General features: G+C 43.2%; 1 protein-coding gene across 1 annotated transcript in view; it reads right to left on the reverse strand.

Annotated features, from left to right (window-relative positions):
* Positions 1 to 1,507: 1,507 nt before the first annotated feature.
* Positions 1,508 to 17,417, reverse strand: part of LOC144681809 (MAP kinase-activated protein kinase 3-like) — a 29,270-nt gene continuing 13,360 nt past the window's right edge. The window contains exons 5-10 of the mRNA XM_078543828.1: positions 17,050 to 17,176; positions 11,901 to 11,976; positions 10,384 to 10,508; positions 7,901 to 7,986; positions 7,104 to 7,184; positions 1,508 to 2,650 (exon numbers count right to left, since the gene is read on the reverse strand). Coding sequence (XP_078399954.1) covers positions 2,495 to 2,650; positions 7,104 to 7,184; positions 7,901 to 7,986; positions 10,384 to 10,508; positions 11,901 to 11,976; positions 17,050 to 17,176 — 651 coding nt within the window. The 3' untranslated portion in view covers positions 1,508 to 2,494. The remainder of the gene's footprint in view (positions 2,651 to 7,103; positions 7,185 to 7,900; positions 7,987 to 10,383; positions 10,509 to 11,900; positions 11,977 to 17,049; positions 17,177 to 17,417) is intronic.

Here is a 17,417-nt window from a genome sequence, read left to right on the forward strand (position 1 = left end):
CCCTCTTTCCCTAGTTGCCCCATGAATCAAAACCCATTTCTTCCAAACCAATCTTTGAGCTATGCATTCAACTCTCTAATCTTATTTACCATATACCAACTTGCTCATGGCTCAGGTAGTAATCCAGAGATTATTACTCTTGTGGTTCTGCTTTTTAATTTACCCCCCAGCTGCTCAGACTCCCTTAACAGATCCTCTCTCTTAGTCCTACCTATGTCATTGGTACCTATGTGGATCACAGCAACTGGATCCTTCCCCTCCCACTCCAAGTTCCTCGCCAGCCCTGAAGAGATGTCCTTAACTCTAGTACTGGACAGGCAACACAGCCTTTGGGATTCACACTCTCAGCTGCAGAAAACAGTATCTATTCCCCAAACTATACTGTTCCCTACTACGACTACATTTCTTTACATTCTCCCCACTTGAATGGTTCCCTGCACTACGGTGCCATTGTCGGTTTGCTTAATTTTCCTGCAGTCCCTGCTCTCATCCACACAAGCTGCAAGAACTTTGAGCCTGTTGAAAAATTGCAAGGGCTCCTCCATTGCTACCTTCTAGACCCTCATAGTCACAGCCTCCTGTCCCTGATCATGGACCAAATCAGAAGTACCTAGTCTAAGGGGTACCTAACCTCCTGGAACAAAGTGTTCAGATAACTTTCCCCCTTCCTGATGCAGCTCAGACTCGTTCATCAACTCGGAGCCAAAGTGCCTCGAGGTGCAGACACTTACTGCAGATATGGTTGTTGTGGATCACACTGATGTCCACCAGCTTCCACGTGATACGACTGCAACACATCACCTGGCTTGTCATCTATATTGTCTTTTATTTAACTAATTAGGTTTCAAGTTTAGGAATATCACTCAACTGTTATCTCTAGTTTTATTAAGCAGTTTAACTATTAAAGCTATAAATTTAATGCAATCCCGATCATCTTCCCAGTAGTGGTTTAAACCAGTGCCCCCGTTTAGAGGGATAATATCTTAAAACTCACTGAGCAATTACCTACCCACTCACCTAATTATTAAAGCCTTGAACAATCACCAGCTTCTAGAGCAGTTGAGTAGGTGGGGTGGGGGTGGGGGGGGTGGAGTGGCTGGTGATGGGTCTGGCCTAGTGAGCACAGTCTAAAAATTAGAGCCAGATGTTTCAGGAGTGAAATTGGGAAACATTTCCACACTCAAAGGGTGGCAGAAGTTTGGAACTCGCTTCTGAAATGGTAATTGATGCTAGATTATTCTTAATTCTAAATCTGAGATTGATAGATTTTTGTGAACCAAAGATATTGAGGGATATGGGTCAAAGGTGAATACGTGGAGTTAGGTCAAATGTCAGCCATGATCGCATTGAATGGTGGAAGTGGCTTGAGGTGAGAATCCGTTACCACATTTCCTACGTTGCAACAGCGACTACAATTCAAAAGTACTTCACTGGCTGAAAAATGCTTTGGTGCTTTCTAAGGTCATAAAAGGTGCTTAAAGAAAATGCCAGTCTTTTTTTTAAATCTCTGACTTATCAGGACAACTGTGTGGCAATTTTAATTACAAATAAAAAAAAATTGCCTATTGTAATCTGACAAAGTTTGCCTTGCCTACAATTTAATGAATAGTTTTACCTTGATGGCAAAACATTTTCAAAAAAATTCTTACATGCCTTTCATTAGTACCTCAGCAAACCTTGGATCATCACAAAAGCCTCAGACACTGCCCTTTGGTTTAACCTTTGATTTTGACTCTGAACCTTACAGTGCTCCACTTGTTTTCTCCCACTCCTCTCCTGAAGGCTCTTGCCTGGGTAGAGATTCCATGACAGGCAACTGCCTCACTGTATCTGCTGCCAGTGACTATTCGTCATACATGAGCCTGGGCTCCCCATTATCACGTTTACTTTACAGACGTGTCATTCAGTGCCCAGAGTTCCTGTTGCAGCTCCACCAGCACATATATGGCTGCCGTACAGAGTCAGTGACAGGGAGGTGGCCACCTTCTCAGCTAGCCCCCAATTCTACACTCTAAAAGTCCCTACTGATCACAAGTGGCACTTCAAACATTAGCTGCTTCATAGCAGAAGGACCCAAAAGTCCTGTATGTGATATGTGTGTTCAGTTAATAGCACACTTACCACTCAAGTGAGCCTGCAGCACTAATGTACATCTTCATTGCTTACCCCCTCCATCTTTGTCATTCTTTCATCAATGCCAATGCAAAGTTTCAGCATAATTAAAACACCAGGTTAAAAACTGTTCAGAACAAAAGGAGCAACACAACGGTACAGAAAGGAAGGGATTTGGGATCCTGGGGAACAGCAGAGCACAGCTGAGCTGCCTTCCCTTTCCCAGATGTGTTGTCAATGCCAGCAGAAACCATCCTCTATTGTTGTTGAGAACCTCCAGCCTTGGTCGGGCTGAACCGGCTGTGCTGGAGTTTAATAAGCCTTCAGTTTCTTGCTGTGTGTTAAAAAGCATCCCCAGTCCTGTTGCTGTCTGGTCCTCCCTTCACTGATTGCTGCAGATCGCTGATGAGGTCCGTGCTGATGAGGTCTGCTTCTTTCGTCTCTTGTTCAAGAGAGGGTTGCTGGTTTTGTCCAAGTCCTTAATCGTCACCTGGTCGTAGTCGACACGCATGGTGGCGAGTGCACTTGTCATTTCATCCTGAAACCACAATGCAGAACACAGCATTACAGCAAACTACTATCTTGGATGTTGAGGTTTTAAATCTGTGTTTTAAAATGCAAATTACCAGCAGCAATTCCATTTTTTTCAAGAAGTCAAACAAATGGTTTGAAATAGCATTGTCTTACACTCTAATAATGAGTTAGTTTAAATGGGTGACCACTGGTGCTAAATATTGTCAATTAGAGATTTGTGCTTGTCCATCACTCCCTGTTGAATGTATTCTCCAGCCCAGGTAGAACTCAGCATGTGGCCATAGCATTATCTTTGCATCAAAAGTAAAATATTGCAAATGCTGGAAATCTGAAATTAAAACAGAAAATGCTGGAAATACTCAGGCCAGGCAGCTTCTTGTGGAGAGAGAAACTAAGAGTTAATGTTTCAAGTTGAGGCCTTTTGTCAGAGCATTCAGTAAGGAATATCCAGTACTGAGAGACCATCGACCTGAAACATTACTTTTTCTCCATCTCCACAGATGCTGCCTGACCTAATGAGTATTTCCAGCATTTTCTGCTTGAATTTTGTTACCTATGCATGCTGGATCCCATAGCATCTACCATCTATTTCCCTGGTGCTGTACACATTTGTCCATACAACAGCCCTACAGCTCGTTCTTATGTGAAAACCACAGCAGGACCTTCCCACACTCTGCACTGAATTGCCATAGATCTGAATGTGTTGAGCCCCTGCAATGCTGAACAAGGCACTGACTGGCTATGGATGCAGTCCCAGGTATTAGGACAGGGTTTCTTTTGTAGCTGATCTGGGGGCATCCTCAGTGAAGGTGCTAGCAATCACCACAATGGCATCCAATCTATCACCAAGCAGGGTGAAACAGATAATTGTGTGTCCATCTTAATTTATTCATCCAGAGAAACCTTAGCATTCACCCTTTCCCAGCCCCACCACCACTGCAGCATCTAATTGCATCTTAAATTATTTTATGGTTTCTGCTTAAAGCTCTGCTTTTGGCCTCAATTTATCACATATGGTTACAGTGCAAATTTAACTCAATGGACCTGTCAATCTTACACTATCTAGCAATGCAGAATAACACAAGATCTGGGCTAAGGGCTTGAATGCAGCCTCCTTTGGAGACATGAATGTTACTTTGAGAGGTGGGATTACTTTTAAGTCTACTTCAGGATACAAGGACATCAATTCTGGATGAGCTGCAGATCCCCGGGGAAGTTCTTGTATGTCAGTCCCCATAAGAAATAGGAGCAGGAGTAGACCAATACCATCACGGCTGATCTAGGCTTCAACTCCATTTCCCACCCACTCTCCATATCCCTTCATTCCCTGAGACACCAAAAATCTGTCTATCCATCTTAAATGCATTCAACAATGGAGCATCCACAACCCTCTGGGGTAGAGAATTCCAAAGATTCACGACCCTTTGAGTGAAGTATTGCAAAACTCCTTCCCAAGATTCTTCTATGTCAGCCATCAATTTAACATCTTTCCATTCTCCCTACAAATTTGTCGTTTCCTCCTGGTCCTCCATTCAATTTTTCTGCTAATTGGTTACCCAATTCCTCGATTTTAAAATTCTCATTGTTGTTTTCAAATCTCTCCACAGCCGCTCTCCTCCTCCCTACCTCTATCATTTCCTCCAGCCCTATAACCTCCGAGAATCTGTACTCCTACAATTCTAGCCTTTCTGAGCATCCCTGATTTTAATTGCTCCACTGTTTGCAGCCATGTCTTCAGCTGCCAACACCCTGAGCTCTGGAATTCCCTCCTCAAACCTCTCTACCTCTCTTTCTTCCTTTAAGATGCTCCTTAAGAAACTACCTCTGTCTTAATACCTCATGATGTGGCTTGGTGTCAGATTTTGTTTGATAATACCTCTGTGAAGCACCTTGGGATGTTTTACTATGTTAAAAGTACTATATGAATGCAAGCTGTTTTTTAATTTATTCATGGGATGTGGGCTTGGTTGGCCAGGCCAGCATTTATTGCGCATCCCTAGTTGCCCTTGAGAAGGTGGTGATGAGCTGCCTTCTTGAACCGCTGCAGTCCATGTGGTGTAGGTACACCCACAGTGATGTTAGGGAGGGAGTTTCAGGATTTTGACCCAGCAACAGTGAAGGAACGGCAATATATTTCCAAGTCAGGATGGTGAGTGGCTTGGAGGGGAATTTCCAGATGGTGGTATTCCCATCTATCTGCTGCCCTTGTGCTTCTAAATGGTTGTGGTCATCGGTTTGGAAGGTGCTGTCAAAGGAGCCTTGGTGAATTCCTGCAGTGCATCTTGTAGATGGCACACACTCAGAGTGACAAGGATGTGGAACTTGCCTCTGCATTAAATGGTTAAAGAGGATAGCATTAATACATTTCAGGGCATGCCTGATGCATACATGAGGTAGAAGGGAATCCAAGTTGGGCAGAGGAGTTAGAGTGGGAGGAGGCTTGTATAGATTATAATCGCTGGTTATAGACTAGTGAAGTTGAATAGCCTGTTTCTGGTGTAGATTTTATGTAATTCTATGTTGCATTTTTATTTTACCTTAGCTGTTTCTTGCTTTGCATGTTCCACATTTTTTTTTTGAAGCAAGTTATTTATCCTAGATATATTTATTCTTGAGTAAAGCCCTGGCTACCTCCCTCACTCCAATATTACTAAAGCAAAATACTGTTGATGCTGGAAATCTGAAATAAAAACACTCAGCAGGTCTGGCAGCATCTGTGCAGAGAGAAATAAAGTTAACATTTTGTGGTGAATATGATTCTTCTTCAGAACTGGAGGGTAGAAATATGATGGGTTATGTCACCGAAAGGAGGGATGGGGAGAGGGTAAAGAGCAAGAGATTAAATTATAAAGATGTCATGGAACAAAAGGCAAAGGAATGGTAATGGTTGCAGTAAAGAAACAAAGCATTTGTCCAGAGTGAGTGTGAATGGCAGAATGATGAACAGCTCTGTCCATGACAAGAAAAAGAATCAAAACAGGGGACAGTTGAACTCAATGTTGAGCTCAGAAGGCTGTAAAGTGCTTAATCAGAAGGTGAGGTGCTGTTCCTCCAATTTGCATTAGGCTTCACAGGAACAATGCAGAAGGCCGTGGACGGACATGTGGGCATGAAAGCCAGGTACTGAATTAAAATGGCAAGCAACCAGAAGCTCAGGGTCATGCTTGTGGACTGAGCAGAGAAGTTCTACAAAGCAGTCACCCAATCTGCGTTTGGTCTCCCCAGTGTGGAGGAGACTGGAGACTGCATTGTGAGCCGCAAATAGAGTAGACTAAATTGAAAGAAGCACAAGTAATTTGTTGCATCACCTGGAAGGAGTGTGATGAAAGAGGAGGTAAAAGGGTGATTGACCCTATCCCTGCCAATACGTGTAACTAAGCTCAACTGTCATGTTTCTTAAGTTTGTCTGTCTGGAGTTGTACACCAGGGTGTAGTGTTTTTTTTTTACATGCCTGTCTTGTTTCCAATCTCAGATTGACATTATTTCACTACTCTGTGTTACTGAGGTTAGCTGCTTCTGATCCTTGAGGATTGAAGCAGGTAGCATTGGCACATTTCAGGGCATCTGAGCTAATCACAAGGCCCAAGCATAGAGAAGAGTCACACCTAATAGGTTCATTGATGGAATAAGCCAGAATGCAGTCATGTATTACAATGACAACAAGAACTTGGCAAATATAGCACGTTTAACACGGAAAATGTCACAAGGTGTCTCGTGGAGCTGTAAGGAATGAAAAGGACGCTAAGCAAAAAAAGGAGGTATTAGGAAAAGTGACCAAAAACTTGGTCAAAGATTGGCCTTCTAGAGGATCTTAAAGGGGAAGAGTGAGATGGAAAGCCCAAGAGTGTATGGAAGGGAATTCCAACGGGTGGGGCCTAGTCAGCACAAGGACCCACCACCAATTGGAAAGGGAGCCAGACTTGGGTCTAAACATGATGGTCATGGCTTTTGGAGACCAATCATCCCAGTCCCAGGACATCAGGGTAGTGTCCTCGGCCCAACCACCTTCAGCTGCTTCATCAATGACCTTCCTTCCATCAGAAGGTCAGAAGTAGGGATGTTCGCTGATGATTGCACAATGTTCAGCACCATTCACAACTCCTCAGATACTGAAGCAGTCCATGTCCAAATACAGCATGACCTGGACAATATCTAGGCTTGGGCTGACAAGTGGCAGGTAACACTCGCACCACACAAGCCCAGGCAATGACTATCTCCAACAAGAGAGAATTTAACCATCGCCCCTTGAGGTTCAAAGGCATTACCATCGCTGAATACCCCACTATCAATATCCCGGGTGTGACCATTGATCAGAAACTTTGACCAGCAGTGCTATATAAATGCAGGATCACTCTTTCTCTTATCACTGACCATACTGTTTATAACAATGCACTCATTTGTTGTTTGTTCTATTCCATGCTGCTGTGTTTGATGATATGAATGAGAACACACTGACCTTCACCTCCTCCCACATATCTTTTTCTTCTTGGAGCACCCTGCTCGTATGTAGTGGAGTCTGAGGAACCACCATCGATTGCTGGAAGTACAAAGGGTATTTGAATGATCTGGTCTGTTGCAGAGCAGCTTGTGGAAAGACCTTTTTTTTGTACAACAATCTCCTCAAATGTCACTATTAATTTAGTAAGGGTGCAATAATGGCCCGTTTGGGAACCGGGAATATCATAGCCACCAGGTTCTGGTTGTTATTCAGAAGCACCTGGATAGGACACCTGGTGAAAACAGGGTCAGACTCGGCCCTGGTGCTCCATCACCACACACTTTCCTAGTCTGTTAGCTTGCTGATATTTTCAAGGTAAGCTGATGCCTGGGTGAGACATTGAAAAATGACTAACCTGAATTGAAACAACTTTAGAAGCAAGGAGAAAACTGTAGATAGTGGAATGCATTTTCTACACTTAACATTTAATATAGGTGACCTGTTACAGTCTCTCTCCTGTTGTGGCACATCCATGACTAATGCACAGTCTTACCTTGAGCTGCTCATGATGTTGCCATTATTTGTACTCACGTTGTAATCACTAGCAATGTGCCACCTTTACTCACTCTCTCACACAAATGCACACCCACGCAAACCCCTTTTAGATCGGACAGCTCTATTACTCTCAGATACATCAGTACAACTGCAGAATTCAAATATGCTCCTGTAAAAATGCAGAGTATGGTATCGATCCCATGCAGCTGCACTGCTGTGTGACGTCAAGGACAAGAAGGCTGGAGTTTGCCGAGACCTACGTTAATCCAGGGATGGTTCATAAACTCGGTGATCGTCATTCGCTCTGTGGGATCGGTCTTCAGCACCTGCCGGATCAGATCTTTCGCTGCACAAAAGGGAAATTTAACAGTTACAAGAACTGACTGCCATCAATACACCAGTTCAACCTGCAAAAACTGAGGACAAACACTACTCCAAAATTCCAGATACTGATTGGAGGCCTGAGTGCAGCCAGCATCACAATTTGGGCTGGGTACTAGACTATAGCAAAGGCCCCACCTGGCGAGTATACATACGCTTCTCAGTGTTAGTCTCTGGATAGTTACTGGAGTAGTAATCCAGAAGCCTGGACAAATAGTCCAGAGAGAGAATGAGAGTTCAAATTTCACCATACCTGCTTGAGAATCTGAATTTAGCTTTTAAAACCTGCGATATCAGTAAAAGTGGCCATGAAGCTGTCAAATTGTTATAGAAATCCAACTAGATGTCCTTTTGGAAAAGAAACTTGCTGTCCTTTACCAAGGCTGGCCAGCATGTGACTCCAACCTGTAACAATGTGGTTCCTCTTAAGTGCCCTCTGAAGCGGTTTAGCAACTTAGTTGTATCAAACCTCTCCCAGCCATTCAAGGACGATACCACCTATGGGGCAACTAGAGATGAGCCCTTGCCAGCTTGAAATTGAATATTAAAAAGGAGAGGGAACTCTGACTGATCTCTCTCCTCCCAGGTGCAAGGGCTTCTTGTGCAAATGAACCCAAGCACTCTGATTTGTTTGACTCAGTTCCACACTGAAGGCAATTTGCTATTGAGGAACCTAACTGATGATTTTAAAATCTGAAAGTGTGCCGCAGGGTGGATGGAAGTGGTGTTTGATCAGCTCACTTTCATTCGAACTGCTCCAACTCAATCACATCTGTCGAGTATTCTTGGAATAAATTAATTGTACAGCCAAGAACTGAACATGGTTTAGTACAGAACAGCTGACTACTCTGATATCAGCTGTCTGTTTAATCATTATTGTCATTGTCTGTATAAATATGAATGGTAAACAATATTAACACTGACTAAAAAGGGGGAGCTTTATATTGGTGCCATTCCTACAGAGTCTCACTGCTCTCTCTCACATTCTTGTTTGATGTAGCTTCTTGCAGGACAATGTCATGTTTCTAACTTGTTTGATTTAAGTGCCTAAGGTTGTTTCACCAAGCATCAGACCTATGACCTGTCGCTGCTATTACACAAGATCATTTATCACAGCACTCGCCAAGGTCTACAAAAAAATCACCTGATTTGATGAACTTGCCAGCTTCTGATTGAAACAAAGTACAAAACTTTCAAAAGCTGGCAGTTGTTTCTGACCTAGTGGTTTGTTCAGTGAGATGTTGCATTGTGCGCTTCCTCTACACTGTCCCCATCAAATACTCCCAGGTCAGGTACAGCACGGGGTTAGATACAGAGTAAAGCTCCCTCTACACTGTCCCCATCAAACACTCCCAGGTCAGGTACAGTACGGGGTTAGATACAGAGTAAAGCTTCCTCTACACTGTCCCCATCAAACACTCCCAGGTCAGGTACAGCACGGGGTTAGATACAGAGTAAAGCTCACTCTACGCCGTCCCCATTAGACACTCCCAGAACAAGTAATGCACGGGGTTAGATAAGCGTAAAGCTTCCTCTACACTGTCCCCATCAAACACTCGCTGGACAGGTTCAGCACGGGGTTAGATACAGTGTAAAGCTCCCTCTACACTGTCCCCATCAAACACTCCCAGGTCAGGTACAGCGCGGGGTTAGATACAGAGTAAAGCTCCCTCTACACTGTCCCCATCAAATACTCGCAGGTCAGGTACAGCACGGGGTTAGATACAGAGTAAAGCTCTCTCTACACTGTCCCCATCAAATACTCCCAGGTCAGGTACAGCACAGGGTTAGATACGGAGTAAAGCTTCCTCTACACTGTCCCCATCAAATACTCCCAGGTCAGGTACAGCACGGGGTTAGATACAAAGTAAAGCTCCTGTATTGGGTCCTATGGAACTTTACTCTGCATCTAACCCACATGTATAGGGAGTTAACTTGTGCTTGGAGGTCCTTAATTTCTTCCTACATATCCTCTGAATCCTGCAATCACTTAACAAAAAAGTAATGACTGTCGGATTATTATAGAAAACAATCTATGTGAAATTTTAATGGAGGAGTGTCTTTATGTGTGGACCTGCTGGTTTATTTTATTCTTAATGGATCTTATTCTTATTCAGTGAATGATATATTAAGTTGATTCCCTATCACTGGGAAGAAGTGATAGTTTAATGGTTTTGATGAGAATCAATTTGCCAAATATTGACAAAACGAAAAAAGCATGAACTAACACATTGAATGGAACATTTGCTGAGCATTACATTCGAAACCTGCTGGAATGAACCTGACCCAGCACCACTAGGCCTATGCTAATAGGTAATACAATGTGGAGACAATGGGCTTCAAGTTCTGCGTATCCAGTTACCTTCCTCGGAGACATCTGACCACTCTGGGTTTGGAAACTCATACTGCCCCATCCGAATCCTCTTCTTCATACCAGGAGAAATGGCCAGGCCATGATTGGAGTAGAACGGAGGATACCCACACAGCCTGCGGGCACAGGTATGTTGTTTAGCAGTGCTCTTTGCTAACTATGTACAGAGGCAAACTGTTTTGTTACCCCAAGTAACTCCTCATCTCCCTTCAAGGAGCTTACTACTGCAGAGGAATAGATACTGACAACCCTCTGGTACCTCACCCAAGTGGCTAATTTTTGTGCACGCGCATAGATAAAGCAAACCAACAGACTATTTGACTGTAACAGGAATCTTAGTCAAGCCATACCCTTTTTACAGCTTTGCACACATTTCCAGAAGAAATCAAAAAATGGCAGTCAAAAGCACAGAGGGGTTGTGGAAGACTGGGATGTGGGTGGCATCGTTTCCTGACTAAGTATTCTCCCGCCTCTCTAGTCAGCTGTTACCACTGATCCTAGAGATTTGGTGCCTCATCACAGGCCATAGAGGGAAACTTTGACCCTCTAGTCCACATCAAACTGGATGGTACACTTACCCACTGAAACATCAGCATACCTCGTTAGCCAAAGTGAACTGCAACACCAGCCTGAAGTTTCTCCGAATGTTTTAGCATTATGTCCTGAGTTGTGTTGTCTTTTTCCGCTGAGAAAATGTGTGTGTGACTGATTTGAATCGTTTTAACGTGAAACATCTCTATGAGCAAATTTCCCTGATTATTTGCGCTGCTTCCTAGTTACTTCCACCGAAACCCCACACAGCTCAGTAACCTGGCCCTGTCCCCATGCACAACACCAGCGAGTGAACATTCCCTGAAGTTACACCCATTCTGAGTGAGTTTAAATTTGCAGCCAAGAAGTCTAGGTGCAGAAGGACTATATGTTGGCTAATTTTGGTGTTTTATGGCAATTTTTTAAAAATCTGGTTACTGAGATATGCACTGTATGTTTAATATCTCTGGATATATTTTCATGGCATCAGAATCACTAATATTTAAAAGGAAGGCTTCTACAATGGTATTTTCCAAAACATGCTGTGCTTAAAGTGCATAAATGTCAGTTTAATAGCTTCAAACTTAAATTTTCAAAACATCAATATGATAAAAAGTAATGTAAAGGAGGAAGCTGGTGTGTATTCCACACTTTCCTCCAGCTCCAATGTTTATATTTATTTCTACACACCCTGCGTGGATTTTACATTTTGATATATGCTGGTGTAATTTGGATGCAAGTTTCCATTGGTCACATCAACGTAGAAACCATTGTAGGTTTCAGCATGGGTGCAATCCAGAAAATCCCGGGTCACTGAATTGTCCTGATTAAAGTTTGCTGCTCAGCAAATGGACTGTCTGCCATATAACATTGCTATAACGGCTGGCCACTCAGAAAGGGTTCATGGAGAACAGTGGACAAAATCAAGAGGAAATAGGTAAAGAGAAGCAATGGAGAGGAATGAAGCAGCTACTTACAGAATATACATGATCACTCCCAGGGACCACATGTCACACGACTTGTCGTATTTCTCTGGGCCCAGCACCTCTGGAGCTGTGACAACATATGGGAATATGAATAACAATCCAGGGCAATGCCAACCAAACTGATTTGAAAATAAAAACATGTTCCAAAGGGAATAAATCCTTAAGGGGAATGGAAATATCATTGTACTGCATGATATACTAGACCTGGCATTGAGCAATGAATTTCCTCACAGTGAAGGCACCCCTAGGTAGCAGTGATCATAATATAACTGAATTTTGCATTCATTTTGAGGGAGAAACGAGTGTGTCCAAGACTAGTATTTTAAACTTATATAAAGGCAATTATGAGGGCATGAAGGCAGAGCTAGCTAAAGTGAACTGGCAAATGAGGTTAAGGGATAGGTCAATAGAGTTCAGTGACAGACATTTAAAGGGACATTTCGGAATACACAGAATAGATACATTCCAATGGGAAAGAAAAATTCCAAGGGGAAGAGCCACCATTCGTGGTTAACTAAAAAAGTTAAAGACAGTATCAAACTTAAAGAAAAAACATATAATTACGCAAAGAAGGGTGGCAGGTCAGAACATTGGAAAGAATATAAAGAACAGCAAAGAATGACAAAAAGATTGATCAGGAGGGAAAAATTAGAGTACAAGAGAAGGCTAGCTAGCTAGTAATATAAAGACATAATAAGAGTTTCTATAAATATTTAAATAAGAGAGTTAATAAAGTGAGTGTTGGTCCTATAGAAAGTGTGTCTGGGGATTTGATAATGGAAAGTAGGGAGATGGCGGATGAATTAAACAGGTATTTTGCTTCGGTCTTTCCTAAAGAGGACACAAGTAACATCGTGGAAATGGCTGTAAATCAGGAAATGGAAGAGAGGGAGGAACTCAGGAAAATTACAATCACCAGGAAAGTGATATTGAACAAATTGTTGGAGCTGCGAGCTGACAAATCCCCAGGTCCAGGTGGACTTCACCCTAAGGTCTTGAAAGAAGTGGTTAGTGAGATAGTTGATGCATCGCTTTTAATTTTCCAAAATTCTCTAGATTCGGGGAAGGTCCCATTAGATTGGAAAATAGCAAATGTAATTCCTTTATTCAAAAAGGGAAGGAGACAGAAAGCAGGAAACTACAGGCCAGTTAGCCTAACATCTGTCATAGGGAAAATGTTAGAAGCTATTATTAAAGATGTTATAGCAGGGCACTTAGAAAAATTCAAGGCACTCAGGCACAGCAAACATGGCTGTGTGAAAGGGAAATCATGTTTAACCAATTTATTGGAGTTCTTTGAAGGAGTCATGTGTCCTGTGGATAAAGGGGAACCAGTGGATATACTGTACTTAGATTTCTAGAAGGCATTTGATAAAGTGCCACATCAAAGGTTATTGTGGAAAATAAAAGCTCATGGTGTAGAGGGTAACATATTGGCATGGATAGAAGATTGGCTAGCTAACAGGAAGCAGAGAGTTGGTATAAATGGGTCTTTTTCTGGTTGACAGGATGTGACGTGTGGTGTACCACAGGGATCAGTGCTGGAGCCTCAACTTTTTACAATTCATATGAATGACTTGGATGAAGGGACCAAAGGAATGGTGGCTAAATTTGCTGACGACACAAACATAGGTAGGAAAGTAAATTGCGAAGAGGACATAAGGACGCTACAAAGGGACATAGGCTAAGTGAGTGGGAAACGATCTGGCAAATGGAGTATAATGTGGGCAAATGTTAGATTGTCCCCTTTGGCAGGAAGAATAAAGAAATAGCTTATTACCTAAATGCAGAGTTCTCAGATTGAGGGACCTGGGTGTCCTAGTACATGAATCACAAAAGGCGAGTATGCAGGTTTAGTAAGTAATTAGGAAAGCTAATAGAATGTTATTATTTATTGTGAGGGGAATTGATTACAAAAATAGGGAGGTTATGTGTCATTATACAGGGTCCTGGTGAGACCACATCTGAAGTATTGTGCATAGGACTGGTCTCCTTATTTAATTAAAGATGTAAATGTGTTAGAAGCAGTTCGGAGAAGGTTTACTAGACTAATACCAGGGGGAGAATTTTCTGCCTGTCAGGCGGGCAGACCCGACCCAATCTCTGGCGGGCGGGGAGCCGATCCCTGCTGGAGAAGCGGGCCCTGCCACCATTTTACGTGGGCAGGCCAATTAAGGCCTGCCCAGCGTGACGTCCGGCAGGAAGAGCTATGCGCTTCCTGTGCGGGTGGAGGGGAATTCCCTAAAAGCGAGAGTGCGCTCTTTCGCGCATGCGCATGAAAGAGCGCACATCTCCCTGAGGCTAAGTGCAGCCTCAGGGAGATCGCTTCCATTTTGAAAAATATTAAAAATAGAACAAAAAAAATTCCCTAACATGTCCCCCTCATGTGACAATGTCACATGAGATGGGACATGTTTACAATTTACAGAATAACTTTATTAAAATTTTTTAAACCCTGCATGAAACCTCACCCTGCCGGAGGTTTCATGTTTTCTCTATTTGCCGCCGGGGCTCCTGGCCTGCCTGCTAACCTTAAGGTTGGACGGGCAAGTTCTTTAATTGTTTAAATTATCCTGTCAATGGCCTCAATTGGCCATTGACAGATCGGCGGGCCCACAGCTGATTGTACTGCACCCCCGCCTTCCTGAAAATTAAATGGGGTGGGATGACGTCATCTTACGCATTGGCAAGCAGGCCGATGTGGGGTTGAGGTTACACTCAGATCAGCCACGATCTTATTGAATGGTGGAGCAGGCTTGAGAGGCCGAGTGGCCTAGTCCTGCTCCTAACTCATATGTTCGTATTTGGGTATTGGTAGACAAATGTCACGTTAGAGTCAACACTAGGTGACTAACTCTACTGAGAAAGATCTGGACTGTGATGTGTCAATCTCTACTCTATCAGATTAGCAAATATCATTCTGTTCCCTGGCTTAGTAATGGTTTCTGCTTGGAGCAAACAGATTGAAACAAAGGCTTATAAAACTGGTGGAAAGGTGGGACTGGAAAGAACAGGCCTTTCAGGGGTTATTCGCCAATCCAACACTTAATAGGGCCATGGGTTTCAGACCAAAGCAAGAAAGAATTTGTATCTCTAACATGACTTTCGTGACCTCAGGACACCCTAATGTGCTTTACAGCCACAGAAATACATTTGAATTATTATTTTTGTAATATATAGAAAAGGAACTGGGAGCATGGCACTGCAGATGTGTCTTAAGTGGTGCTTGCACCTGCCTGTCCCTTGCAAATGAGGTATCCTTCCCACTGAGCCACAGACTCTGGTGGGGTCAATACTAGTTTGACTGCTGGGATCACAACCCAAGTAATTGTGCTGCCAACATCTTTTGTTCGCTGACCCCTTGAATCCAAAGCCATGCCGGTCAATATACTTGATAAGGATGTGCTCTCCCACAGCAGAAGATACTTTTCACAGTATCAGATGTGGTCAGAATGTTAGTTCTCTGCAAGACTGAGACCAAATTGCCTTACGAACTACTAGCACTCAGGTCAGACCTCACACTTGTGAAGGCAGGATGTAGGACGTGCCATGGATCCATGTAGATGTCCCATACAAACACACAGCATTTTCTCGCAGTACCAGCACCGTAGCTCTGTGTTTTGCTTTCCCTGTCAGTCTGGAAGCCTTTGCATATTGTTTGCATCACTTACAGAAGCTGTGACCTCCCAGTGCTGTCAAGGAGAGAAGCTCAATGAAAGCTGTGGAGCGGAACGTTAGAGGACAAATCACTTCTGATCACCTCGAAACATCTGGTTATAGGGTAAGAGTGTCATTGATGCAACAAGTGAGGAACCTCTCATCCATCTTGACTGAGGAAGAGTAGGTACTTCACTGCAGAAATCTGCTTTAGAAAGTGAGGTGGAATTTTCCGAGGCTCCATGTCACCAGCTGGATCTTGCCTGCAGCAGGAGGCTAACTGGAAAATTACTGGCTTCAGTTTTCCACTAAGCTGCACGTGCATGTGAGGCTCAGAGTACAGAGCCTCATGAAAAATTGCCTGCTGAATAAATTCTCTATTATTTGGACAATCATAATGATTGATTACAGAAACAAAGGATGAGGTCTACTGATATAGGCCGGCAGGAAACTATGCTCCCTGTCCAGGATTTTCCACACCTGGCTTGTTGCATCATGGATATCCTCCCATTAAAGTTATGGGATGGCAAACAGAGAAATGGAGAGCTCCACCCTTGCTACATTGTGGAATCTCCAATTCTAAGAAACTTATGCACTGTTGCTCCTCCCTATGCCAAAATCAAGACTGATCCCCCCACCCTTTTCCATAACTCAGTCTTCCCCGAGGCTTCAAAAACTTGGAACACTTTCCCTCGGTCTTCCCTTCCCATCCTTGCAAAATCCTTTGGCTTTTAAAACCCAAGTATGGAATCCACTAATCACAAATTCCCCACTTATCTATTATCACCCTTCAGGATGTGGGCATTGTTGGGAAACTTGGCATTTATTGCCCTAGAGAAGGAGGTGGTGGCCTTCTTGAAGTACTGTAACCCGCGTGATGAAGGTTTTTTTTATTCTTTCATGGGATGTGGGTATCGCTTGCAAACCAGCCTTTGTTGCCCATCCCTAATTGCCCTTAAATTGACCTTGCTAGGTCATTTCAGAGGGCAGTTAAGAGTCAACCATATTGCTGTGGGCCTGGAGTCACATGTAGGCCAGACCAGGTAAAGATGGCAGATCTCCTTCCCTAAAGGACATTAGTGAACCAGATGGGTTTACAAGAATCGATGATAGTTTCATGGTCACTATCACTGAGACTAGCTTTATATTCCAGATTTTTTAATTAACTGAATTCAAATTCCACCAGAGCCTGGGCCTCTGGATTACTGGTCCAGTGACCTTACCACTATGCCACCGTCTTCCCAGGCACTCCTACAATGTTGTTCGGTAGGGGGTTTCTATTTCACCTCATGCAATCTGAGGTTTGACCTGCACTGTGGATCTCGGCCCTTCAGCTCAGTCTCTTAATTTAAAAAAAAAGTCAGCACTCGGGTACCAAACAGTTGTTCACTGGTTCTCATGTTTCCAGTTAATTGACCTTGCTGTTATTCTTGACAGATATTCATATCAGAGAAAGTATGAGAAGGACTCTCTTGATACTAACCGACATAGTACGGTGTGTAGCAGGGCGTTGCCAGAGAGTTGTGAAGTGTTGTTTCTTTAGCAAACCCAAAATCCGTGAGTTTGAGGATTGCGGTCAAATCTTTCGAAGTATACAACAGGTTTTCCGGCTGCAAAATTCAAATGAATGTCAAGGGAGTCAGGGAGATTCCTCGTCTTAAATAAAATAAACAAATAGCAGAATTGGACATGGTCCTTTGATTTGTATCACCCCAACACATGCCATCAACTAGTGAACCACTAAACATGCACCTTTCAGAAATGCTTCACATACAACACATTACACAAAGTGCATTCACTGGCAAACATAGCTGACAAAATCTGCACACAGCAAAATCCTGCAAATAGCCC

Source organism: Cetorhinus maximus, chromosome 6 (genome assembly GCF_964194155.1).
Source record: "Cetorhinus maximus chromosome 6, sCetMax3.hap1.1, whole genome shotgun sequence".
In the NCBI taxonomy this organism is placed as follows: domain Eukaryota; kingdom Metazoa; phylum Chordata; class Chondrichthyes; order Lamniformes; family Cetorhinidae; genus Cetorhinus; species Cetorhinus maximus.